The sequence below is a fragment of the Anomaloglossus baeobatrachus genome, chromosome 6, assembly GCF_048569485.1.
Source record: "Anomaloglossus baeobatrachus isolate aAnoBae1 chromosome 6, aAnoBae1.hap1, whole genome shotgun sequence".
In the NCBI taxonomy this organism is placed as follows: domain Eukaryota; kingdom Metazoa; phylum Chordata; class Amphibia; order Anura; family Aromobatidae; genus Anomaloglossus; species Anomaloglossus baeobatrachus.
The window spans coordinates 216,606,908-216,634,203 of record NC_134358.1 but is presented as its reverse complement, the minus strand read 5'-3'; the positions used below and the strand labels follow the sequence as shown (position 1 = coordinate 216,634,203).

The following is a 27,296-nucleotide window of genomic DNA, read 5'->3' as shown; positions in this document are numbered from 1 at the left end:
GGACAAGCGCTTTACTAAGCGCCTCACTGACACGGGTTACCCCTTCCCATCTGAAGTCGTTAAGGGTTGGGCTCACTGTCCCAAGGTGGATCCTCCAGTCTCAAGATTGGCGGCTAGATCCGTGGTATTGGTTGCAGATGGCTCATCGCTAAAGGATGCCACTGACAGACAGAGCTCCTGGTGAAGTCCATATATGAGGCCACGGGCGCGTCTTTTGCCCCGGCCTTTGCAGCCGTGTGGGCACTCCAAGCTATCTCGGCTTGTCTGACCGAGATTAATGCTGTCACACGTAATTCTGCTCCGCAAGTTGCATCTTTGACCTCTCAGGCGTCAGCCTTTTCATCCTACGCCATGAACGCCGTCCTGGACTCTGCTAGCCGTACAGCTGTAGCATCCGCTAACTCTGTGGCAGTCCGCAGGGCCATGTGGCTGCGCGAATGGAAGGCAGACTCGGCCTCCAAGAGGTTCTTAACCGGTTTGCCGTTTTCTGGCGACCGTTTGTTTGGCGAACGATTGGATGAGATTATTAAGGAATCCAAAGGAAAGGATTCCTCCTTACCCCAGGCCAAACCTAAGAGACCTCAACAGAGGTTCAATCGAGATTTCGGTCCTTTCGTCCCTCCGCCAAGTCCCAATCCTCTTCGTCCAACAGGCCGTGGAAAGGCCAGAGGAACTCCTATGCGTGGCGATCCAAGTCTCGCCCACAAAAGGCCGCAGGAGGCACTGCCTCCAAGACGGCTTCCTCATGACTCTCGGCCTCCCCTGACCGCATCCTCAGTCGGTGGCAGGCTCTCCCGCTTTGGCGACGCCTGGTGGCCGCATGTTCAAGACCGATGGGTGAGAGACATTCTGTCTCATGGTTACAGGATAGAGTTCAGCTCTCGTCCTGCGGCTCGCTTCTTCAGAACCTCTCCGCCCCCCACTCAGGCCGACGCACTTTTTCAGGCAGTAGCCGCTCTAAAGATGGAAGGAGTTGTGATCCCCGTTCCCCTTCAGGAACGTGGTCGCGGATTTTACTCCAACTTGTTCGTGGTGCCAAAAAAGGACGGGTCATTCCGTCCCGTTCTGGACCTCAAGCTACTCAACAGACATGTGAGAACCAGACGGTTCCGGATGGAATCTCTCCACTCGGTCATCGCCTCAATGTCACAAGGAGACTTCCTGGCATCGATCGACATCAAGGATGCTTATCTCCATATACCGATCGCACCCGAGCATCAACGTTTCCTGCGTTTTGCCATCGGGGACGAACACCTCCAGTTCGTGGCATTGCCTTTCGGCTTGGCGACAGCACCACGGGTTTTCACCAAAGTCATGGCATCCGTTGTGGCGGTCCTGCATTCTCAGGGCCACTCGGTGATTCCCTACTTGGACGATCTCCTAGTCAGGGCCCCGTCTCGGGTGGCGTGTCAACAAAGTCTATCTGTCGCTCTGGCGACTCTCCAGCGGTTTGGGTGGATCATCAACTTCCCGAAATCCGAGTTGACACCGACCCAATCACTGACGTACCTTGGAATGGAGTTTCATACCCAGCAAGCGTTAGTCAAGCTTCCGAGCGACAAACAGCTTTCTCTGCAGGCAGGGGTGCAATCCCTTCTTCGGAGTCAGTCACACCCCTTAAGGCGCCTCATGCACTTCTTGGGGAAGATGGTGGCAGCTATAGAGGCAGTGCCGTTCGCGCAATTCCATCTACGGCCACTCCAATGGGACATTCTCCGCAAATGGGACAAGAGTGCGGCTTCCCTCGACAAGAACGTCTCTTTCCCTTGCAACCAAAACATCACTTCAGTGGTGGCTCCTACCCACATCTCTGTCGCGGGGAAAATCCTTCCTACCCCCAACCTGGGCTGTGGTCACCACGGACGCGAGCCTGTCAGGTTGGGGAGCGTTTTTTTCTCCACCACAGGGCTCAAGGAACCTGGACTCCGATAGAATCGTCCCTTCAGATCAATATACTGGAGATAAGGGCAGTATATCTAGCCCTATTGGCTTTCTATCGGTGGCTGGAGGACAGGCAGATCCGTATCCAGTCGGACAACGCCACTGCCGTCGCCTACATCAACCACCAAGGCGGCACTCGCAGTCGTCAAGCCTTCCAGGAAGTCCGACGGATTCTGCAGTGGGTGGAAGCAACAGGCTCCACCATCTCCGCAGTTCACATCCCGGGCATAGAAAACCGGGAAGCAGATTTTCTCAGTCGTCAGGGCATGGATGCGGGGGAATGGTCTCTGCACCCAGACGTGTTTCGAGAGATCTGTCGCCGCTGGGGAACGCCGGACGTCGATCTCATGGCGTCACGGCACAACAACAAGGTCCCGGCCTTCATGGCACGGTCTCAGGATCACAGAGCTCTGGCGGCGGATGCGTTAGTCCAGGATTGGTCGCAGTTTCGACTGCCTTATGTGTTTCCCCCTCTGGCGATGCTGCCCAGAGTACTACGCAAGATCAGGTCCGACTGCCGTCGCGCTATTCTCGTCGCTCCACACTGGCCGAGGCGTTCGTGGTATCCGGATCTGTGGCATCTCACGGTGGGTCAACCGTGGGCACTTCCAGACCGCCCAGACTTGCTGTCACAAGGCCCGTTTTTCCATCTGAATTCTGTGGCCCTCAACCTGACTGTGTAGCCATTGAGTTCTGGCTCCTAGCGTCTTCAGGGTTATCTCAGGATGTCATTGCCACCATGAGACAAGCCAGGAAGCCAACGTCCGCCAAGATCTATTACAGGTCTTGGCAAATCTTCCTATCATGGTGCGCTGTTAACGGTTTTCCTCCATGGCCGTTTGCCTTACCCACTTTTCTTTCATTCCTTCAATCTGGAATGGACAAGGGTTTGTCCCTCGGCTCTCTCAAGGGCCATGTATCGGCGCTCTCCGTGTTTTTTCAAAAACGTCTAGCCAGGCTTCCGCAGGTCCGCACGTTCCTGCAGGGGGTTTGCCACATGGTCCCACCTTACAAACGTCCGCTGGAACCCTGGGATCTTAACAGGGTTCTGTCGGCTCTTCAAAAACCACCTTTCGAGCCGCTGAGGGATGTCTCTCTCTCACGTCTTTCGCAGAAGGTGGCCTTCCTAGTGGCAGTCACATCACTTCGGAGAGTGTCTGAGCTCGCAGCGCTGTCATGCAAAGCCCCCTTCCTGGTTTTTCACCAGGATAAGGTGGTTCTGCGTCCTGTCCCGGAATTTCTCCCTAAGGTGGTATCCCCTTTTCATCTAAATCAGGATATCTCCTTCCCTTCCTTTTGCCCTAATCTAATTCACCAGTGTGAAAAGGATTTGCACTCTTTGGATCTAGTGAGAGCACTCCGGTTCTACGTGTCTCGCACGGCGCCCCTGCGCCGTTCAGATGCGCTCTTTGTCCTTGTCGCTGGCCAGCGTAAGGGCTCTCAGGCCTCCAAGTCAACCTTGGCTCGGTGGATCAAGGAACCGATTCTCGAGGCCTACCGTACTTCTGGGCTTCCGCTCCCTTCAGGGCTGAAAGCCCATTCTACCAGAGACGTAGGGGCGTCTTGGGCATTGAGGCACCGGGCTACGGCTCAGCAGGTGTGTCAGGCGGCTACCTGGTCTAGTCTGCACACTTTCACAAAACACTATCAAGTGCATACCTATGCTTCGGCAGACGCCAGTCTAGGTAGGCGAGTCCTTCAGGCGGCGGTTGCCCACCTGTAAGAGGGGGCCGTTTTCGGCTCTTTTTATCGAGGTATTCTTTCTTTGTCGCTCCATTGGGAGACCCAGACAATTGGGTGTATAGCTTCTGCCTCCGGAGGCCACACAAAGTATTACACTTTAAAAAGTGTAACCCCTCCCCTCTGCCTATACACCCTCCCGTGCATCACGGGCTCCTCAGTTTTTATGCTTTGTGCGAAGGAGGCTGACATCCACGCATAGCTCCACATCTTAGTCAGCAGCAGCTGCTATGTCGGATGGAAGAAAAGAGGGCCCATAACAGGGCCCCCAGCATGCTCCCTTCTCACCCCACTCTGGTCGGCGGTGTTTAAGGTTGAGGTACCCATTGCGGGTACATAGGCAGGAGCCACATGCTGTTTTCCTTCCCCATGCCTTAAGGGCTCTGGGTGAAGTGGGATCCTAATCGGTCTCCAGGCACTGGGACCGTGCTCCCTCCGCAGCCCCTGGGGAATCTGCTGGACAGGAGCCGGGTATCGTCAGGGACAAGGCCCTGCTACTGTGAGGTACTCTGTGTCCCCTTGGGGACCGCGCATGGAGCGCTTGTGCCATTACACACTGCAGCGCTGCTGGGTGTGTTAGTGCGCCGGGGACTACCGCGCCGACCGCGCTTATTTGCCGGCCGCGCTTATAACTTTAGTCCCCGGCTTTTGCGGCCTAGTATCGCATATTCCCGCCCCCAGGCCTGCCAGTCAGGGGAAGGGCGGGACGCTGCACAGGACGTCAGCGCTGAGGGCTGGAGCATACTTTGTATCCTCCTCCCCCCTCACTGAGCACCGTGGGGCACCAGATTACCGCACTTTCTAGGGCACGCCCACGGCCCCCTCCTCCCCACAGAACGCCGGCAGCCATTCCTGTCAGCACTTCTGACGCTGGAGAGGAGAGACAACACTGCTCTGGGAGGCCCAGGCAGGGAATCTGGTGATCACACAACCGCATTGAGCGGCTGGTAAGCAGCACCTGAGGTGCTGGCCCCACTGAGTGCCGAAGTGTACATATATATATATATATATATATATATATATATATATATATATATATATATAATATATATATATATATATATATATATATATATATATATATATATATATAATATATATGCTTATATGCTATACATTTACACTGGACGGTCGCACTGTTGATTTTTGACTATATACTTTCCTGGATTGTACTCAGGAGACAACAGCATGTCGTCCGCAAAAAGCAAGGGTGCCAAAGCACAGGCTTACTTTGCAACCTGTACCTCATGTGCGGCTATACTACCGGCAGGTTCCACCGACCCTCATTGTGTGCAATGCTCGGCCCCTGTGGCACTTACTCAGCCGGAGCCTCTGCTACAGGTGGCCCAGGTGGAACCACCTGCTCCCACTGTCCAGGTGACAGGGACGGAGTTTGCAGTATTTGCTGACAAACTTTCTGAGAGTATGGATAAATGGTCTGCTAAGATACTAGAAGCCTTGCAGTCCAGACCGGTGACTCAGGCCCCGGGCACTGTTGAATCATTGACCCCAGGCCCCCCTCATTTGGAGCAACAAAGTGCTCCTGGGGTGACTCATAGGTCCCAGGATGAGGTCTCTGACACGGACCGCAGTCCCAGGCCGCCTAAGCGGGCTCGCTGGGAAATGCCCTCGACTTCATCACACTGCTCAGGGTCTCAGCAGGAGGACTCTCTAGACGATGAAGCTGAGGTAGCAGATCAGGATTCTGATCCTGAGGCCGCTCTCAACCTAGATACACCTGATGGTGACGCCATAGTGAATGACCTTATAGCGACCATCAATCAAATGTTGGATATTTCTCCCCCAGCTCCTCCAATTGAGGAGTCAGCTTCTCAGCAGGAGAAATTCCGTTTCAGGTTTCCCAAGCGTACAATGAGTACGTTTCTGGATCACTCTGACTTCAGAGAGGCAGTCCAGAAACACCGAGCTTGTCCAGATAAGCGTTTTTCCAAGCGCCTTAAGGATACACGTTATCCCTTCCCCCCCTGACGTTGTCAAGGGCTGGGCTCAGTGTCCCAAGGTGGATCCTCCAGTCTCCAGACTGGCGGCTAGATCCATAGTTGCAGTGGAAGATGGGGCTTCACTCAAAGATGCCACTGACAGACAGATGGAGCTCTGGTTGAAATCCATCTATGAAGCTATCGGCGCGTCTTTTGCTCCAGCATTCGCAGCCGTATGGGCACTCCAAGCTATCTCAGCTTGTCATGCGCAGATTAATGCAGTCACACGTACGTCTGCTCCGCAAGTGGTGTCCTTAACCTCTCAGGCGTCGGCGTTTGCGTCCTACGCCATTAATGCTGTCCTGGACTCTGCGAGCCGTACGGCGGTAGCATCCGCCAATTCGGTGGCAGTACGCAGGGCCATGTGGCTACGTGAATGGAAGGCAGACTCTGCTTCCAAAAAGTTCTTAACCGGTTTGCCATTTTCTGGCGACCGCCTGTTTGGTGAGCGATTGGATGAAATCATTAAACAATCCAAGGGAAAGGACTCATCCTTACCCCAGTCCAAACCAAACAGACCTCAACAACGGAAGGTACAATCGAGGTTTCGGTCCTTTCTGTCCGCGGGCAGGTCCCAATTCTCCTCGTCCAAAAGGCCTCAGAAGGATCAGAGGAACTCCGATTCATGGCGGTCTAAGTCACGTCCTAAAAAGACCGCCGGAGGAACCGCTCCCAAAGCGGCCTCCTCATGACTTTCGGCCTCCTCACACCGCATCCTCGGTCGGTGGCAGGCTCTCCCGCTTTTGCGACGCCTGGCTGCCACAGGTAAAAGACCGTTGGGTGAGAGACATTCTGTCTCACGGTTACAGGATAGAGTTCAGCTCTCGTCCTCCGACTCGGTTCTTCAGAACATCTCCGCCCCCCGAGCGAGCCGATGCTCTTCTTCAGGCGGTGTGCACTCTGAAGGCAGAAGGCGTGGTGATCCCTGTTCCTTTTCAGCAACAGGGTCACGGTTTTTACTCCAACTTGTTCGTGGTGCCGAAAAAGGACGGATCCTTCCGTCCTGTTCTGGACCTAAAACTGCTCAACAAACACGTAAAAACCAGGCGGTTCCGGATGGAATCGCTCCGCTCCGTCATCGCCTTAATGTCCCAAGGAGATTTCCTAGCATCAATCACATCAAAGATGCTTATCTCCACGTACCGATTGCACCAGAGCATCAGCGCTTCCTGCGTTTCGCCATAGGGGACGAACACCTTCAGTTCGTGGCACTGCCTTTCGGCCTGGCGACGGCCCCACGGGTCTTCACCAAGGTCATGGCAACAGTAGTAGCAGTTCTGCACTCTCAGGGACACTCGGTGATCCCTTACTTAGACGATCTGCTTGTCAAGGCACCCTCTCAAGTGGCATGCCAACACAGCCTGAACATTGCTCTGGAGACTCTCCAGAGTTTCGGGTGGATCATCAATTTTCCAAAGTCAAATCTGACACCGGCCCAATCACTGACATATATCTCGGCATGGAGTTTCATACTCTCTCAGCGATAGTGAAGCTTCCGCTGGACAAACAGCGTTCACTACAGACAGGGGTGCAATCTCTCCTTCAAGGTCAGTCACACCCCTTGAGGCGCCTCATGCACTTCCTAGGGAAGATGGTAGCAGCAATGGAGGCAGTTCCTTTTGCGCAGTTTCATCTGCGTCCACTTCAATGGGACATTCTCCGCAAATGGGACAGGAAGTCGACGTCCCTCGACAGGAACGTCTCCCTTTCTCAGGCAGCCAAAACTTCCCTTCGGTGGTGGCTTCTTCCCACTTCATTGTCGAAGGGGAAATCCTTCCTACCCCCATCCTGGGCGGTGGTCACGACGGACGCGAGTCTGTCAGGGTGGGGAGCGGTCTTTCTCCACCACAGGGCTCAGGGTACTTGGACTCAGCCAGAGTCCTCCCTTCAGATCAATGTTCTGGAGATAAGGGCAGTGTATCTTGCCCTAAAGGCGTTCCAGCCGTGGCTGGAAGGCAAGCAGATCCGAATTCAGTCGGACAACTCCACAGCGGTGGCATACATCAACCACCAAGGCGGAACACGCAGTCGGCAAGCCTTCCAGGAAGTCCGGCGGATTCTGCTATGGGTGGAAGCCACAGCCTCCACCATATCCGCAGTTCACATCCCGGGCGTAGAAAACTGGGAAGCAGACTTTCTCAGTCGCCAGGGCATGGACGCAGGGGAATGGTCCCTTCACCCGGACGTGTTTCAGGAGATCTGTTGCCGCTGGGGGATGCCGGACGTCGACCTAATGGCGTCCCGGCACAACAAGGTCCCGACATTCATGGCACGGTCTCAAGATCACAGAGCTCTGGCGGCAGACGCCTTAGTTCAGGATTGGTCGCAGTTTCAACTCCCTTATGTGTTTCCTCCTCTGGCACTGTTGCCCAGAGTGTTACGCAAGATCAGGTCCGACTGCCGCCGCGCCATCCTCGTCGCTCCAGACTGGCCGAGGAGGTCGTGGTACCCGGATCTGTGGCATCTCACGGTGGGCCAACCGTGGGCACTACCAGACCGACCAGACTTGCTGTCTCAAGGGCCGTTTTTCCATCTGAATTCTGCGGCCCTCAACCTGACTGTGTGGCCATTGAGTCCTGGATCCTAGCGTCTTCAGGGTTATCTCAAGAGGTCATTGCGACTATGAGACAGGCTAGGAAACCAACGTCCGCCAAGATCTACCACAGGACGTGGAGGATATTCTTATCTTGGTGCTCTGATCAGGGGTTTTCTCCCTGGCCATTTGCCTTGCCCACTTTTCTTTCCTTCCTTCAATCCGGATTGGAAAAAGGTTTGTCGCTCGGCTCCCTTAAGGGACAAGTCTCAGCGCTCTGTTTTTTCAGAAGCGCCTAGCCAGACTTCCACAGGTACGCACGTTCCTGCAGGGGGTTTGTCACATAGTCCCTCCTTACAAGCGGCCGTTAGAACCCTGGGATCTGAACAGGGTGCTGATGGCTCTTCAGAAACCACCTTTCGAGCCAATGAAGGATATTTCTCTCTCACGCCTTTCGCAGAAAGTGGTCTTCCTAGTAGCAGTCACATCACTTCGGAGAGTGTCTGAGCTAGCAGCGCTGTCATGCAAAGCCCCTTTCCTGGTGTTTCACCAGGACAAGGTGGTTCTGCGTCCGGTTCCGGAATTTCTCCCTAAGGTGGTATCCCCCTTTCATCTCAATCAGGATATCTCCTTACCCTCTTTTTGTCCTCATCCAGTTCACCAATGTGAAAGGGATTTGCACTTGTTAGATCTGGTGAGAGCACTCAGACTCTACATTTCTCGTACGGCGCCCCTGCGCCGCTCGGATGCACTCTTTGTCCTTGTCGCTGGCCAGCGTAAAGGGTCACAGGCTTCTAAATCAACCCTGGCTCGGTGGATCAAGGAACCAATTCTCGAAGCTTACCGATCTTCTGGGCTTCCGGTTCCCTCAGGGCTGAAGGCCCATTCTACCAGAGCCGTGGGTGCGTCCTGGGCTTTGCGGCACCAGGCTACGGCTCAGCAGGTGTGTCGGGCAGCTACCTGGTCGAGCCTGCACACTTTCACGAAACACTATCAGGTGCATACCTATGCTTCGGTAGATGCCAGCCTAGGTAGGCGAGTCCTTCAGGCGGCGGTTGCCCACCTGTAGGAAGGGGCCGTTTTACGGCTCTATTACGAGGTTTTATTTTACCCACCCAGGGACTGCTTTTGGACGTCCCAATTGTCTGGGTCTCCCAATGGAGCGACAAAGAAGGGAATTTTGTTTACTTACCGTAAATTCCTTTTCTTCTAGCTCCAATTGGGAGACCCAGCACCCGCCCCTGTTCCCTTCGGGCTGTTGTTCTTTGTGTACACATGTTGTTCATGTTGAATGGTTTCAGTTCTCCGAAATTTCTTCGGATTGAATTTATTTTAAACCAATTTATAAGTTTTCCTCCTTCTTGCTTTTGCACCAAAACTGAGGAGCCCGTGATGCACGGGGGGTGTATAGGCAGAAGGGGAGGGGCTTTACACTTTTAAGTGTAATACTTTGTGTGGCCTCCGGAGGCAGAAGCTATACACCCAATTGTCTGGGTCTCCCAATTGGAGCTAGAAGAAAAGGAATTTACGGTAAGTAAACAAAATTCCCTTCTTTACCCACCCAGGGACTGCTTTTGGACGTCCCAATTGTCTGGGTCTCCCAATGGAGTGACAAAGAAGGGAATTTTGTTTACTTACCGTAAATTCCTTTTCTTCTAGCTCCTATTGGGAGACCCAGCACCCGCCCCTGTGCCCTTCGGGCTAGTTGTTCTTGTGTACACATGTTGTTCATGTTGAATTGTTCTTTTGGTTCATGGTCTTCAGTTCTCCGAACATCCTTCGGATTGAATTTACCCTAGACCAATTTTATAAGTTTTCTCCTTCCTGCTTTTGCACCAAAACTGAGGAGCCCGTGGTCCACGGGAGGGTGTATAGGCAGAGGGGAGGGGTTACACTTTTTAAAGTGTAATACTTTGTGTGGCCTCCGGAGGCAGAAGCTATACACCCAATTGTCTGGGTCTCCCAATAGGAGCTAGAAGAAAAGGAATTTACGGTAAGTAAACAAAATTCCCTTTTTTGTCTAGGTAGGTGATAACTGTAATAGAGTAAAATGGCTCACTTCTTGTCACTCTAGACAGAAACCTCTCCTAGGATGGTAATATGTCAGGTATCTATAGTAGGAAGCTCCGTGCTGTGAATTGGAAATAAAGTATAGCACGTACTATTCAGCATATCTTCAGATTGCAGCAGCCACTCAGCATTTAGCAAGACTGGGTGGCCAGCAATGTGAGCAAACTTTTCTTACCTCAGCACCCTGGTACATCCTTTATTATATCAGAATAACATTGTGAGCAGCATCTTTTTACCACAGCACTCCTGGTATATCCAGTATTGGATCAGAAAAAAACAGGGTGAGCAGCATCCTCTTAGCTCAATACTACTGGTATACCCAGTATTAGATGAGTATAGGTGGACAGCGGTATAAGCAGTCTATTCTTGCCTCAGTTCCCCTGGTATATTCAGTGTTAGATCAGAAAGGGGGAGCAGATGTAAGCAGCCTATTGCCTCAGAACGTCTGGTTTCTGCAGTATTACATCTGAATGTCTACAGTGAGTTCATCTTTCTTACTGCACGTGCTCATGGCACCTGTCCTACTGCCATTCTATGATCGGTATTTGTGTTACAAGTACAACCACGTTTTATGTACCATAATAATTGCCTCACTAAACAATAGTGTAATTTTACTAATTGAACTAATTTTTTTTTATTATTAGTTCCCCCCCCCCCCCCCTATGATTGGTTGAGCTCATGCAGGGAGAAAAGTAAGCACCCCCAGAGAAATGTATTTGGTGATGTGTTGGGCTCATTATATGTGAAGTCTAGGTTAGAATTTTAATGTGTGCAGCCCTTATTTCTGCACCCAGTGGAGTTGAAGTCTCACAGAAGTCAGTGTGGTGTGTGAGGTGGTAGAGCGGACTGCGTTTACAAATGCCTCCCAGCGGTCAGTGTGGGGTGAGGGGCATAGATGCCAGAGGTATTTGTAATGACACTTTGTTCAGTTCTATTCTTTCTCCCCTGAAACTGACTGCTGTGAGATGAAAGCTGCAAGAGGTGCACGGTTTGCAGAACAATTGTGACTTTTCTAGGTGCCCGAGTCTGAAGTTAGCACCCTGATTGTTCAAGCCTTTTGACTTTAGAGTTGCAGATATTGTAAGGGCCTTGTATATCGAATACTCGAATATTGCAAATATATAATACAGCGTGTCTAGATATTTAAACCCTTGCTGTCCGGACCTGGAGAGGGCATGGAAAAGTCTGAGAAATCACTCTAAACTTTGTGGCGTAACTTTCTGGTGAATGCGTATGCCTGATGCTCCTAATCCAGTCATTAAGATGTGTGCACAGCTTAATAAATCAGGTGCTGCTCACTCCAGGTCCTCCGTCATTTAGACTGCCATGCACAACTGCTGTCTTAATAATTTGTGCCCTAAATGCTTATTTATTAATTATTATTATTATTATTATTATTATTATTATTATTAATTTTTTTTTTTTTTTTTTTTTTTTATAGGACTAAACTTAGCACTATGATAGAAGCAATTCCAAAAAGCAAGAAAAATAAAAGATGTCAACTTCATTCTCTGGACACACACAAACCAAAACCTTTGGGGTAAGTTTTTGACTCACCATTGTATTGAATAGCTGTTTTCAAGCCTAGAGCCGTATTAAGATATATGTTGCATTTACCCTACATGGACAAGAGTTGGGCACATCGCTCCCTCATTAAATTCAGTTTCTTTATTTGCTCAGCCGTGCAGTCTTACAGGTGAAAGTTTTCTTTCAAAATTAAGTGTTTGTGCAGTGGAGCAGTGAAAAGATCACAGCGGCACAAGGCTATTGTGTGTTGAGGTAGCCACATACCTTTTTGTAAGAATGGCTCTTTCTAAGCAGCTGAAATAATTCATGCATGATACTGTAATGGATTGCAACAAAGTGTCAGGCCAGAGTGTGGCCTCTAAATGCCAAAATGCTTAGTGCAAACATTTGCTGACTATAACTGCACAGTTCCTACCCTTCTTTGACATTGTCAGTAACTTCTTTGACGATGACCTTTGCCAAGACATATAGAGGATTGAATTATAGATCTATTACATCAACAACATTGCAGTGATCTGGAGGGGTCAGCCATACAATTCTCCTAAGTTCTTGGACAACCACAGCATTTCAGAGAAAAAAAAAAAACCCATACGTGACTGCAGTTGCACAGCCAGGCTCTCATTCACGCTGCTTGTGATTTCACAGGTTCTCTTTTAAAGGGGCTGTTTGAGATTTTTGTTCAAGTCTGCTCTCTGTGACTGTAGACGTTTTAATCCTTACTGCGCGCATAGTGCACTCAGTCAGGATTCTCCAATGCCCGGAACTGGGGCACATGACCGCAAGTGTGCGACTTGCATGCTTCTAACTACATTCCAACTAGACTTCAAATTACTTGCGGTCACACACCTGTGTGTTCATAACACCGTAGCATGCCGACTGTGTCCACTCTGTGAGAATTCCCTTTAGGCTATGTGCGCACTTACCGGATTTTTCGCGGATTTTGCCGCGGATTTGCTGCATGTTTCGCTGCAGAAAATGTTCATAACATCTCTGCAGTGAATCACCAGCAAATCCTATGGAGAAAAAAAATCCTGTGCGCACTGGGCGGAATTTGACAGCTGCATGTTTTGCTGCGGGAATCCCGCAGCAAAAACAAGTGCATGTCACTTCTTTTCCGCACATCGCTGCGGGATTTCACTCCATTGACTCAATGTTAATCAAGAAATCCCGCAGGGAATAACGCAGGCAGCAAATTCTGTGCGGTTCACTGCGTTTTCCTGCATTATTCCCTGCGGTATTTTGCGGTTTACCTCCGGTAATGTGCATCACTTGCTTGCGGTTTTGCAGGGAAGTGATGTCATTACAGGAAGAGGAAGCCGTGCAGAGTAAACACACACACATCACAGACACAGACATCACAGACACATAGATCACATAGACACAGACACATAGAACACACATAGAAAGAAAACGGAAATATAGAAAAAAAAGAACGTGGGCTCCGCTGCATATTTACCTTCCAGCCGAGGTAAGCACACAGCGGCGGCCCGGTATTCTCAGGCTGGGGAGGGAGAGGGGCAGGGTTAATGTCCCCCGCCTCACTCCCCCTCCCGCGGCCGAGAATATCAGCCGCAGCTGCCCCGGCACTGTCGCATGCAATATGCGATAATACCGGCGTGTCCTCGGCTCTTCTTGCCACCGTGTAGCAGTGGTGGCAAGGTAATACAAGGGGTTAATGGTGATGGGGGACCACCGCCATTAACCCCAGGCTTGATCATGGCAGCATCTATGTGACAGCTGACATGATCAACCCGTAAGTAAAGTGAAAAAAAACACAGACACCGAAAAATCCTTTATTTTAAATAAAACAAACAAGCCTCGTTCACCATTTTATTAACCCCCCCCCAAACAAAGCTCCGGCGTAATCCAGGTCCGACGTCCAGCGCTGCTTCCATCCAGCCGCGACTGTCACAGACACAGGCTGAATGAAAGCAGCAGAGGTAATTACCGGTCATTTCCCACGGCCGGTAATGTGAACTCACTGCCGACCGTGGGAAATGCAGCGATCTGTCATCTATCTCTCTATCTATCGATCCCTCTATCTATTCTTCTGTCTATCTATCTATCCCTCTATCTATTCTTCTGTCTATCTACTCTCAGAATTAAATTACTTTTTTTTTTTTTTTTTTTTTTTTCTTCAATGTGCTTTATTGCATTGAATGCAATAAAGCACATCCCAACCCGCACGCGGCAAAACCGCGGCAATACCGCGAATAATACCGCGGGCAAACCGCGGCAAACCGCATGCGGTTTTCGGGTGCGGTTTCCCGCGGTTTTTTACCGCGGGTGCGGTAATCTTTGAGGGCATGCGGAATTTTCTCAAGAAAATTCCACTTCCCAGTGCGCACAGAGCCTTAATATTTATGCATAGAACAGCACCAATCTTTTAGCCTTCGGCAATAGAGAATTTCTTTGTCGCTCCATTGGGAGACCCAGACAATTGGGTTGTATAGCTATGCCTCCGGAGGCCACACAAAGCATTACACTAAAAGTGTAAAGCCCCTCCCCTTCTGCCTATACACCCCCCCCCGTGCTCACGGGCTCCTCAGTTTTTTTGCTTTGTGCGAAGGAGGCAGACATCCACGCATAGCTCCACTGCTTGGTCAGCAGCAGCTGCTGACTATGTCGGATGGAAGAAAAGAGGGCCCATAACAGGGCCCCCAGCATGCTCCCTTCTCACCCCACTCTTGTCGGCGGTGTTGTTAAGGTTGAGGTGCCCATTGCGGGTACACAGGCAGGAGCCACATGCTGTTTTCCTTCCCTATCCCTTAATGGGCTCTGGGTGAAGTGGGGTCCGGATCGGTCTCCAGGCACTGGGACCGTGCTCCCTCCGCAGCCCCTGGGAATCTGCAGGATAGGAGCTGGATATCGTCAGGGACAAAGCCCTGCTACTATGAGGTACTCTGTGTCTCCGTGGGGACCGCGCATGGAGCGCTGGTCCCATACACATTACAGCACTGCTGGGTGTGTTAGTGTGCCGGGCATGGAGCGCTTGTGCCAGACACTTTCCATCTCTGCTGGGTGTGTTAGTGCGCCGGACATGGAGCGTTTGGGCCAGACACTTTCCAGCTCTGCTGGGTGTGTTAGTGCGCCGGACATGGAGTGCTTGTGCCAGACACTTTCCAGCTCTGCTGGGTGTGTTAGTGCGCCGGACATGAAGCGTTAGTGCCATACACTTTCCAGCACTGCTGGAGGTGTTAGTGCGCCGGGGGACTACGCGCGGCCGCGCTTATTGCCGGCCGCGCTTATAACTTTAGTCCCCGGCTTCTGCGGCCTAGTGTCGTTCTTTCCCGCCCACAGGCCTGCCAGTCAGGGGAGGGGCGGGACGCTGCACGGATCGTCAGCAGAGGGCTGGAGCATACATTAGTATCCTCCTCCCTCCTCACTCAGTACAGTGGGGCGCTGGATTCCCGCACTTTTCTTGGGCACGCCCACGGTCTCCTCCTCCTCACAGAACGCCGGCAGCCATTCCTGTCAGCGATTCAGACGCTGAGGAGGAGAGGCAACACAGGGAGACCCAGGCAGGGAATCTGGCGACCACACAACCGCTCTGAGCGGTCGGTAAGCAGCACCTGTGGTGCTGGCCCCACTGAGTACCGAAGTGTAATATATATATATATACTTTTAGGCTATACATTGCACTGTACGGTCGCTCTGTGGATTTTTGGCTATATACCCTCCTGGTTGTTCTCAGAGGGGACAACATGTCATCTGCAAAAAGCAAGGGTGCCACAGCACAGACGTATTTTGCAACCTGTACCTCATGTACAGCTGTACTACCGGCAGGGTCCACTGACCCTCATTGTGTGCAATGCTCGGCCCCGGTGGCGCTTACTCAGCCGGAGCCTCTGCTACAAGTGGCCCAGGTGGATCCACCTGCTACCACTGTCCAGGTGACAGGGACGGAGTTTGCAGCCTTTGCTGACAAGCTGTCTGACACTATGGATAAATGGTCTGCTAAAATACTGGAAGCTTTGCAGTCCAGACCGGTGATTCAGGCCCCGGGCTCTATCCAATCCTTGACCCCTGGTCCCCCTCAATTGGAACAGCAATGTGCCCCGGGGGTAACCCACAGGTCCCAGGGTGAGGTCTCTGACACGGACCGCAGTCCCAGGCCGCCCAAGCGGGGTCGCTGGGAAATTCCCTCCACTTCATCACACTGTTCAGGGTCCCAGCAGGGGGACTCTCTGGAGGATGAAGCGGAGGTCTCAGATCAGGATTCTGATACTGAAGCCGCTCTCAACCTAGATACACCTGAAGGTGACGCAGTAGTGAATGACCTTATAGCGACCATCAATCAGGTGTTGGATATTTCTCCCCCAGCTCCTCCAATTGAGGAGTCTGCTTCTCAGGAGAAATTCCGTTTCAGGTTTCCAAAGCGTACATTAAATATGTTTCTGGATCACTCTGACTTCAGAGAGGCAATCCAGAAAAACCGGGACTGTCCAGACAAGCGTTTTTCCAAGCGCCTTAAGGACACACGTTATCCCTTCCCCCCCCAAGGTTGTCAGGGGCTGGACTCAGTGTCCTAAGGTGGATCCTCCAATCTCCAGACTGGCGGCTAGATCCATAGTTGCAGTGGAAGACGGGGCTTCACTCAAAGATGCCACTGACAGACAGATGGAGCTATGGTTGAAATCCATCTATGAAGCTATCGGCGCGTCTTTTGCTCCAGCATTCGCAGCCGTCTGGGCACTCCAAGCTATCTCAGCTTGTCAGGCGCAGATTCATGCAGTAACACGTACATCTGCCCCACAAGTGGTGTCCTTAACCAATCAGGCGTCGGCGTTTGCGTCCTACGCCATTAATGCTATCCTCGACTCTGCGAGCCGTACGGCGGTGGCATCCGCCAACTCGGTGGTACTCCGCAGGGCCATGTGGCTACGTGAATGGAAGGCAGACTCTGCTTCCAAAAAGTTCTTAACCGGTTTGCCATTGGCTGGCGACCGCTTGTTTGGTGAGCGATTGGATGAAATCATTAAACAATCCAAGGGAAAGGATTCATCCTTACCCCAGTCCAAACCAAACAGACCTCAACCACGGAAGGTACAATCGAGGTTTCGGTCCTTTCGGACCGCGGGCAGATCTCAATTTTCCTCGTCCAAAAGGCCTCAGAAAGATCAGAGGAACTCAGATGCATGGCGGTCTAAGTCACGTCCTAAAAAGACCGCCGGAGGCACCGCTCCCAAAGCGGCCTCCTCATAACTTTCGGCCTCTTCAAACCGATCCTTCCTGCCCCCATCCTGGGCTGTGGTCACGACGGACGCGAGCCTGTCAGGGTGGGGAGCGGTCTTTCTCCACCACAGGGCTCAGGGGACTTGGACTCAGACAGAGTCCTCCCTTCAGATCAATGTTCTGGAGATAAGGGCAGTGTATCTTGCCCTAAAAGCATTCCAGCCGTGGCTGGAAGGCAAACAGATCCGAATTCAGTCGGACAACTCCACAGCGGTGGCATACATCAACCACCAAGGCGGGACACGCAGTCGGCAAGCCTTCCAGGAGGTCCGGCGGATTCTGCTATGGGTGGAAGCCACAGCCTCCACCATATCCGCAGTTCACATCCCGGGCGTAGAAAACTGGGAAGCAGATTTTCTCAGTCGCCAGGGCATGGACGCAGGGGAATGGTCCCTTCACCCGGACGTGTTTCAGGAGATCTGTTGCCGCTGGGGCATGCCGGACGTCGACCTAATGGCGTCCCGGCACAACAACAAGGTCCAGACGTTCATGGCACGGTCTCAAGATCACAGAGCTCTGGCGGCAGACGCCTTAGTTCAGGATTGGTCGCAGTTTCAACTCCCTTATGTGTTTCCTCCTCTGGCACTGTTGCCCAGAGTGTTACGCAAGATCAGGGCCGACTGCCGTCGCGCCATCCTCGTCGCTCCAGACTGGCCGAGGAGGTCGTGGTACCCGGATCTGTGGCATCTCACGGTCGGCCAACCGTGGGCACTCCCAGACCGACCAGACTTGCTGTCTCAAGGGCCGTTTTTCCATCTGAATTCTGCGGCCCTGAACCTGACTGTGTGGCCATTGAGTCCTGGATCCTAGCGTCTTCAGGTTTATCTCAAGAGGTCATTGCCACCATGAGACAGGCTAGGAAACCAACGTCCGCCAAGATCTACCACAGGACTTGAAAAATTTTCCTGTCGTGGTGCTCTGCTCAGGGCGTTTCTCCCTGGCCGTTTACCTTGCCCACTTTTCTGTCCTTTCTTCAATCCGGATTAGAAAAGGGTTTTTCTTTGTCGCTCCATTGGGAGACCCAGACAATTGGGTGTATAGCTACTGCCTCCGGAGGCCACACAAAGCATTACACTTAAAAGTGTAAACCCCTCCCCTCTGCTATACACCCTCCCGTGCATCACGGGCTCCTCAGTTTTTAAGCTTTGTGCGAAGGAGGCACACATGCACGCATAGCTCCACAGATTAGTCAGCAGCAGCTGCTGACTTTGTCGGATGGAAGAAAAGAGGGCCCATAACAGGGCCCCCAGCATGCTCCCTTCTCACCCCACTCTTGTCGGCGGTGTTGTTAAGGTTGAGGTATCCATTGCGGGTACGGAGGCTGGAGCCCACATGCTGTTTTCCTTCCCCATCCCCTTTAGGGCTCTGGGTGAAGTGGGATCCTAATCGGTCTCCAGGCACTGAGACCGTGCTCCATCCACAGCCCCTGGGGACTCTGCTGGATAAGGAGCCGAGTATCGTCAGGGACAAGGCCCTGCTACTTTAAGGTACTCTGTGTCCCCGTGGGGACCGCGCACAGAAACACTCCAGCATTGCTGGGTGTGTTAGTGCGCCGGGGACCGCAGCGCTGACCGCGCTTGTGCCATCACACACTGCAGCGTGGCTGGGTGTGTTAGTTTATGGGGACTACCACGCTGACCGCCGCTGCCATTTTTACACTGCAGCGCGGCTGGGGCTGTTAGTGCGCCGGGGACTACCGCGCCGACCGGGCTTATACGCCGGCCGCGCTTATAACTTTAGTCCCCGGCTTTTGCGGCCTAGTCTCACTCTTTTCCCGCCCCCAGACCTGTCAGTCAGGAGAAGGGCGGGACGCTGTACGTGAAGTCAGCACTGAGGTCGGCCTAGTATGGGAGTCTCCCGCCCCCAGACCTGCCAGTCAGGGAAAAGGGCGGGACGGTCGGTATGACGCCGACAGTGAGGGCTGTAGTACATTGAGCTGTCCTCCGCCCCCCTCACTACCCACGCTGAGGCTCCAGATTCCCGCACTTTTTTGTGACTACGCCCACGCCTCCCTCCTCCTCAGAGAACGCCGTCAGCCATGTTTTTCAGCAACTTCTGGCTGCAGCTGAGGGAGACCCGGGGCAGAGAATCTGATGACTACAAGTCACATCCGCAGCCCCTGCCGGGCAGGAGACTGAGTATCGTCAGGGACACCCTGCAGCTACAGGTACTCTGTGTCCCCGTTGGCACGGTGCATGAAGCACCTTGGCCTCAGACGCAGCTGCGACTGCGGTGTGCATTTTTTATCCGGGACTACCGCGCCGACCGTGCCTGTTTGCCGGCCGCGGTTTGTACTTTAGTCCCCGGTTTTTGCGGCCTAGTGTGTTAAACTCCCGCCCCTGAGCCTGCCAGTCAGGGAGAAGGGCGGGATGGTCGGTATGTTGCCGTCAGTGAGGGCTGGAGCACACCTCGCTGTCCTCCGCCCCCCCTCACTGATCACTATAGACCACCGGATTCCCGCAGACAGAGCCCTGCATCATAACGTGGGGAGGGCTGGAGCATACGTTGCTATCCTCCTTCCCCCTCACTGAGCACTGGGGGGCACCAGTTTTTTCAAAGGTGGTCTTCCTAGGGTGTTGTCCCCCCCTTGGTGCCGCTGTATGTATGTATGTATGTATGTATGTATGTATGTATATGTGTATATATGTATATGTGTATATATGTATATGTGTATATATGTATATATGTGTATGTATGTATGTATGTATGTATGTGTTTATTTATATGGTATATGATTTCACTGTTCGGCAGCATTATTTGTTTTTGGCTGTATACCCTCACTGATTACTCTGCGGAAGACAGGCTGTTGTCTGCTCTTAAAGAGTATGGGTGCCATGACACTGGCTTATTTTAACCTCTTGTGCGCCTATATTATGGGCACTGCACAGATGACAGCGACAGAGTTTGCATGATGAAAACTTCGCCGGCGTTCCCTGTCCAGGCGGCAGGGACAGAGTTACAGCTTTGCTGAGAAACTCTCTGGGTCATTTTCACTATCCATGTCTCAGGCTATGGACAAATGGTCGGCTAAGAGACTAGGAGTTTGCAGTCCAGACCGGCCCCTTACACAGGCCCGGGCACTGCGGGATCCCCCCAGGCCTCTATCGGTCTGCGACGAAGCGTGTTCCAGGGGTGGCCTCTAGTTATTACGTGGTAAACTCCAGCACGAACCTCAGTCCCAGTCCAGCTAATGCACAGATACTGTCCAGAAGCACGCCTTCCCGGACAAGCGTTTTACTGAACGCCTTATAACACACGTTGCCCCTTCCTCTCTGACGTTGTTAACGTTTCGGCTCAGTGTCATAAGGTGCCCTCCAGTCTCTGGACTGGCGGTTAGATCAGTAGTAGCAGTGGCTGGCGGGTCCACGCTCAAAAATGCCACGGACAGACAGATAGCACTCCTAATGGGATCCATCTATGAAGCCATAGGCGCGTCCGTTGCCCCGGCCTTTGCAGGGGTGGGCACTCCAGGCTATCTCAGCTGCTCTGTCTCAGATCAATGCGGTCATCCTGGGCTCCGCAATTAGCGTCTTTGACGTCTCAGGCGAGGGTATTTCCATCCTCCGCCGGGCACAGAGAACCTTTTCTGCATGGCGGTCCAGGTCAGGGGAGTGGTCCCCACATGTCTAAGACCGATGTAGGAGACATTCTGTCTTACGGTCACAGGATAGAGCTCAGTTCTCGTCCTCCGACTCGTTGCTTCACAGCATCTCCGTCCCCCGAGCGAGCCGATGCACGTTTCCAGGCGGTGAACACTCCGAAGGCAGGAGGAGTTGCGATCCTCGTTCCCCTTCAAGAACGTAGTCGCGGCTTTTTACTCCAGCTTGTTCGTGGTACCAGATAGGACGGATCACCCCGCCCCGTTCTGGACTTCACAATGCTCAACGGACAGAGAACCTGACTGTTCCGGATGGAATCTCTCCGCTTGCCATCGCCTTTGATAGCCCAAGGAGGCTTCCTAGCATCAATCGACATCAGGGATGCTTATCTCCACGTGCCGATTGTATCAGGATATCAGCACTTCCTGCGCTTCGACATAGGGAACGAACACCTTCAGTTCGTGGCACTAACTTTCGGCCTGGTGACAGCCCTACGGGCCTTCACCAAGGTCATGACAACTGTGGTAGCGGTCCTACTCTCTCAGGCAATCTGCTGGTCAAGGCCCCCTCTCGGGTGGCATGCCAGCACAGCCTGAACATGGCTCTAGAGACTCTCCAGAGATTCGGGTGGTTCATCAATTTTTCCTAAAGTCAAAATTGACACCGGCCCAATCACTGACATACCTCGGCATGGAGTTCCATACTCTCTCAGCGATAGTGAAGCTTCCGCTGGACAAACAGCGTTCACTACAGACAGGGGTGCAATCGTTCCTTCGAGCCCAGTCACACCCTTGGAGGCGCCTCATGCACTTCCTAGAGAAGTTGGTGGCAGCAATAGAGGCAGCTCCGTTTGCGCTGATTCATCTGCGCCCACTTTAATGGGACTTTCTTCGCAAATGGGACAGCAAATCGACGTCCCTCGACAAGGACGTTGCTCCTTCTCGGGCAGCCATGGCCTCCCTTCAGTGGTGGCTTCTTCCCACTCTTGTCAAAGGAAAAAGTCCTTCTTGCCCACATCCTGGCCTGTGGTCACGGCGGACGCGAGTCTGTCAGGGAGTCTTCCTCCGCCACAGGGCTCAGGGTACATGGACTCAGCAGAGTCTTCCCCCCAGATCAATGTTCTGGAGATAAGGGCAGTGTTCTAGCCCTAAAGGCGTTCCAGCCATGGCTGGAAGGCAGGCATATCCGAATTCAGTCGGACAACGCCAAGGCGGTGGCATACATCAACCACCAAGGCGGCACAAGCAGGCGGCAAGCCTTCCAGCAGGTCCGGCGGATTCTGCTGTGGGTGGAATCCACAGCCTCCACCATCTCCGCAGTTCACATCCCGAGCGTAGAAAACTGGGAAACAGAATTTCTCAGTCGCCAGGGCATGGACGCAGGGGAATGGTCTCTTCGACCGGACGTGTTTCAAGACATTTGTTGCCGCCGGGGGAAGCCGGACGTCGACATATTGGCGTCCCGGCACAACAACAAAGTCACGGCATTCATGGCACGTTCTCAAGATCACAGAGCTCTGGCGGCAGACGCATTAGTGCAGGATTGGTCGCAGTTTCCCTGACTCGCGTATTCCTCCTCTGGCACCGCTGCCCAGAGAGTTACGCAGGATCAGATCCGACAGCCACCGCGCCATCCTCGTCGCTCCAGACTGGCCGAGGAGGTCGTGGTACCCGGATCTGTGGCATCTCACGGTAGGCCAACCGTGGACACTACTAGACCGGCCAGACTTGCTGTCTCAAGGGCCGTTTTTTCCATCTGATTTCGGCGGCCCTCAACCTGACTGCGTGGCCATTGTGTCCCGGATCCTAGCGTCTTCAGGGTTATCTCAAGAGGTCATTGCCACTATGAGACAGGCCAGGAAACCAACGTCCGCCAAGATCTACCACAGGACGTGGAAGATCTTCTTATCCTGGTGCTCTGATCAGAGTTTTAATCTCTGGCCATTCGCCTTGCCCACTTTCTGTCCTTCCTTCAATCCGGAATGGAAAAGGGGGTTGTCTCTCGGTTCCCTTATGGGACAAGTTTCGGCGCTTTCTGTGTTTTTTTTCAAAAGCGTCCAGCCAAACTCCCTCAGGTACGCACGTTCCTGCAGGGGGTTTGCCACATAGTCCCTCCTTACAAGCGTCGGCTGGTACCCTGGGATCAGAAACCACCCTTCGAGCCAATGAGGGATATTCTCTTTCACGCCTTTCGCAGAAGGTGGTCTTCCTAGTGCAGTCACGTCACTCCGCAGAGTGTCTGACATAGCAGCGCTGTCATGCAAGTCCCCCTTCCTGGTGTTTCACCAGGACAAGCTGGTTCTGCGCTCGGTTCTGGAATCTCTCCCGAAGGTGGTATCCTCTGTTCATCTCAATCAGGATACCTTCTTACCTTTTTGTTCTCATCCGGTTCACCAAGGTGAAAAGGATTTGCACTTGTTAGGTCTGGTGAGAGCACTCAGACTCTACATTTCTCGTACGGCGCTCCTGCGCCGCTCGGATGCGCTCTTGTCCTTGTCGCTGGCCAGAGTAAAGGGTCGCAAGCTCCCAAGTCAACTTGGCTCGGTGGATCAAGGAACCAATTCTTGAAGCCTACCGTTCTGCTGGGCTTCTGGTTCCTTCAAGGCTGAAGGCCCATTCTCCCAGAGCCGTGGGTGCGTCCTGGGAGTTGCTGCACCAGGCTACGGCTCAGCAGGTGTGTCAGGCGACTACCTGGTTGAGTCTGCACGCTTCACGGAGCACTTTCTAGTGCATACCTACGCTCGGCAGATGCCAGCTTAGGTAGGCGAGTCCTTCAGGCGGCGGTTGCCCACCTGTAGGAAGGAGCCGTTTTACGGCTCTTTTACCGAGGTATTCTTTTACCCACCCAGGGACTGCTTTTGGACGTCCCAATTGTCTGGGTCTCCCAATGGAGCGACAAAGAAGGGAATTTTGTTTACTTACCGTAAATTCCTTTTCTTCTAGCTCCAATTGGGAGACCCAGCACCCGCCCCTGTTCCCTTCGGGCTGTTTGTTCTTTTGGGTACACATGTTGTTCAGATTGAACTGTTCTTGGTCATGGTTTCAGTTCTCCGAACATCCTTCGGATTGAATTTACCTTAGACCAATTTATAAGTTTCCTCCTTCCTGCTTTTGCACCAAAACTGAGGAGCCCGTGATGCACGGGAGGGTGTATAGCAGAGGGGAGGGGTTTACACTTTTGAGTGTAATGCTTTGTGTGGCCTCCGGAGGCAGTAGCTATACACCCAATTGTCTGGGTCTCCCAATTGGAGCTAGAAGAAAAGGAATTTACGGTAAGTAAACAAAATTCCCTTCGTCACTAGGCTCCCTTAAGGGACAAGTCTCTGCGCTCTCTGTCTTTTTTCAGAAGCGCCTAGCCAGACTTCCACAGGTACGCACGTTCCTGCAGGGGGTTTGTCACATCGTACCTCCTTACAGGCGTCCGTTAGAACCCTGGGATCTGAACAGGGTGCTGATGGTTCTTCAGAAACCACCGTTCGATCCAATGAGGGATATCTCTCTCTCGCGCCTTTCACAGAAGGTGGTCTTCCTAGTGGCAGTCACATCACTTCGGAGAGTGTCTGAGCTAGCAGCGCTGTCATGCAAAGCCCCCTTCCTGGTGTTTCACCAGGACAAGGTGGTTCTGTGTCCGGTTCCGGAATTTCTCCCTAAGGTGGTATCCCCCTTTCATCTCAATCAGGATATCTCCTTACCCTCTTTTTGTCCTCATCCAGTTCACCAATGTGAAAAGGATTTGCACTTGTTAGATCTGGTGAGAGCACTCAGATTCTACATTTCTCGTACGGCGCCCCTGCGCCGCTCGGATGCACTCTTTGTCCTTGTCGCTGACCAGCGTAAAGGGACACAAGCTTCCAAATCAACCCTGGCTCGGTGGATCAAGGAACCAATTCTCGAGGCTTATCGTTCCTCCGGGCTTCCGGTTCCCTCAGGGCTGAAGGCCCATTCTACCAGGGCTGTGGGAGCGTCCTGGGCTTTGCGGCACCAGGCTACGGCTCAGCAGGTGTGTCAGGCGGCAACCTGGTCGAGCCTGCACACTTTCACGAAACACTATCAGGTGCATACCTATGCTTCGGCAGATGCCAGCCTAGGTAGGCGAGTTCTTCAGGCGGCGGTTGCCCACCTGTAGGACGGAGCCGGTTACGGCTCTATTATGAGGTATTATTTACCCACCCAGGGACTGCTTTTGGACGTCCCAATTGTCTGGGTCTCCCAATGGAGCGACAAAGAAGAAGGGAATTTTGTTTACTTACCGTAAATTCCTTTTCTTCTAGCTCCAATTGGGAGACCCAGCACCCGCCCCTGTTTTTTGTGTACACATGTTGTTCATGTTGAATGGTTTCAGTTCTCCGATATTCCTCCGGATTGAATTTACTTTAAACCAATTATAATTTTTTCCTCCTTCTTGCTTTTGCACCAAAACTGAGGAGCCCGTGAGCACGGGGGGTGTATAGGCAGAAGGGGAGGGGCTTTACACTTTTAGTGTAATGCTTTGTGTGGCCTCCGGAGGCATAGCTATACAACCCAATTGTCTGGGTCTCCCAATTGGAGCTAGAAGAAAAGGAATTTACGGTAAGTAAACAAAATTCCCTTCGTTGAATTGTTTTTAGAGATTTTGAATATGATAAAGAATATTTTGATTGCTTAGTTACTATATTAAAGATTTATGTAAATTTTAGTTTATTAACTTTGAGACTCCTTTTTCAAGCAAATTTTATATTTTTGTTTTTTACAGGGGAAACTGGATGGATATCTGGGAAATAATGTCCCAGGAATGCCGTGATGAAGTTGTTTTAATTGATTCCAGTTGTCTCTTGGAAACTTTGGAAAACTACCTTCGTAAGCACAGGTATGTAATTGTGCATTCAGCACTTCTAACAGAAAAATGAAACTTTGGGGATAAGTTTTCTAAATTGGCTCTGGTGTCTTGTAGATGGGGGTTAACCTGTAGACTCACACACAACCTATTGAAGTTGTGGACACACAGTACACCTATAACCTAAATATATGACCATCTTTTATTGCAGGTCCAGCTGTATTGCTCTGCCATTAGATAGATGTTGTTCTAGAGGCTTTATTGCATGGATCGGAGTAAGGCCCTGTGCGCATTTGCCAGTTTTTGCTGCGGACTTCCTGCGGTTTTGCTGCATGTTTCACTGCATGTTATGTTCATAACATCTCTGCAGTGAATCACCAGCAAAACCTATGGGGAAAAAAATGCTGTGCGCACTATGCGGAATTTGACAGCTGCATGTTTTGCTGTGGGATTCCCGCAGCAAAAACAATTGCATGTCACTTCTTTTCCGCACGTCGCTGCAGCATTGCACTCCATTGACTGCCATGTAATCGTGAAATCCCGCAGGGAATAACGCAGGTAGCAAATTCTGTGCGGTTCATTGTGTTTTCCTGCGTTATTCCCTCCGGTATTTCGCGTTCTCGGGACATAATGTTCATCGCTGCCTGCGGTTTGCAGGGAAGTGATGTCATTATGACAGGAAGAGGAAGCGGAGCAGAGAGTAAACACACACCACAGACATCACACAGACATCACAGACATATAGAATACACACACATCACACTCCCACACAGACACATACAATACACATGCAAATCAAATGGACATATAGAAAAAAAACACGTGTGCTCCGCCGTATTTTTACCTTCCAGCTGAGGTAAACACACGACGGCGGCCCGGTATTCTCAGGCTGGGGAGGGTGAGGGGCAGGGTTAATGCCCCACCCCTCCCGCAGCCGAGAATATCAGCCTGCAGCTGCCCCGGGACTGTCGCATCAATTATGCGGCAGAACTGGAGTGTCCCTCAGCTCTTCCAGATGCCGTGATGCGGTGGCTATCCAGGTAATAAGGAGTTAAATGACAGCGCATCGCTGCCATTTAAGTCCAGGCTTGACCATGGCAGCATCTCTGTGACAGCTGACATGATCAACCCGTAAGTAAAGTGAATAAACACACACACCGAAAAATCCTTTATTTTAAATAAAACACAAAAAAGCCCCTGGTTCACCCCTTTATTAACCCCCTCGAAATACACAGCTCCGGCGTAATCCACGTCCTGCGATGCTTGCATCCAGCCGTGACTGACACACTCAATGCAGCCTCGCAACGAGACAGCAGAGGTAACCACAGGTCATTTCCCACGGCCGGTAATGTGAATAACACATTACCGCTCGGGAGAAATACAGTGATCTATATATCCTATCTATAGCTATCCCTCTATCTCTCTACTATCTACCTCAGAAGGAACTTTTTTTATTTTTTTTTTCTCAATATCCTTTATTGCAATGAATACATTAAAACACATGTACCAACCCGTACGCGGAAAAACCGCGACAAACCGCATGCGGTTTTCAGGTGCCGTTTGCCGCTTTTTTACCGCGGGTGCGGTAATCTTTCAGACCCTGCGGAATTTCTTAAGAAAATTCCGTTTTCCAGTGCACACAGGGCTTTAGCTATTACTTACAACTGAATCCCACTAGTGAGATTTACGGGCACAGCTCCTGTGCCTGCACAGTCACCATTGACATAATATGACAGGTTGTGGGTATGACCCGCTTCCCTTGACCTACTCATAGGAATGGAAGGGGGTAATTCATATTGAACACTTTTTTTTTTTTTTTTTTTTTTTAAATCTAATGTA

At 51.9% G+C, this 27,296-nt stretch overlaps 1 protein-coding gene across 2 annotated transcripts in view; it reads left to right on the top strand.

The window, feature by feature from the left end:
• GGNBP2 (gametogenetin binding protein 2) overlaps positions 1-27,296 on the top strand; it is a 136,286-nt gene that overhangs the window by 13,007 nt on the left and 95,983 nt on the right. For both annotated transcript variants that reach the window (XM_075314680.1, XM_075314679.1), the window contains exons 4-5: positions 11,726-11,824; positions 25,377-25,490. In XM_075314680.1, coding sequence (XP_075170795.1) covers positions 11,726-11,824; positions 25,377-25,490 — 213 coding nt within the window. The remainder of the gene's footprint in view (positions 1-11,725; positions 11,825-25,376; positions 25,491-27,296) is intronic.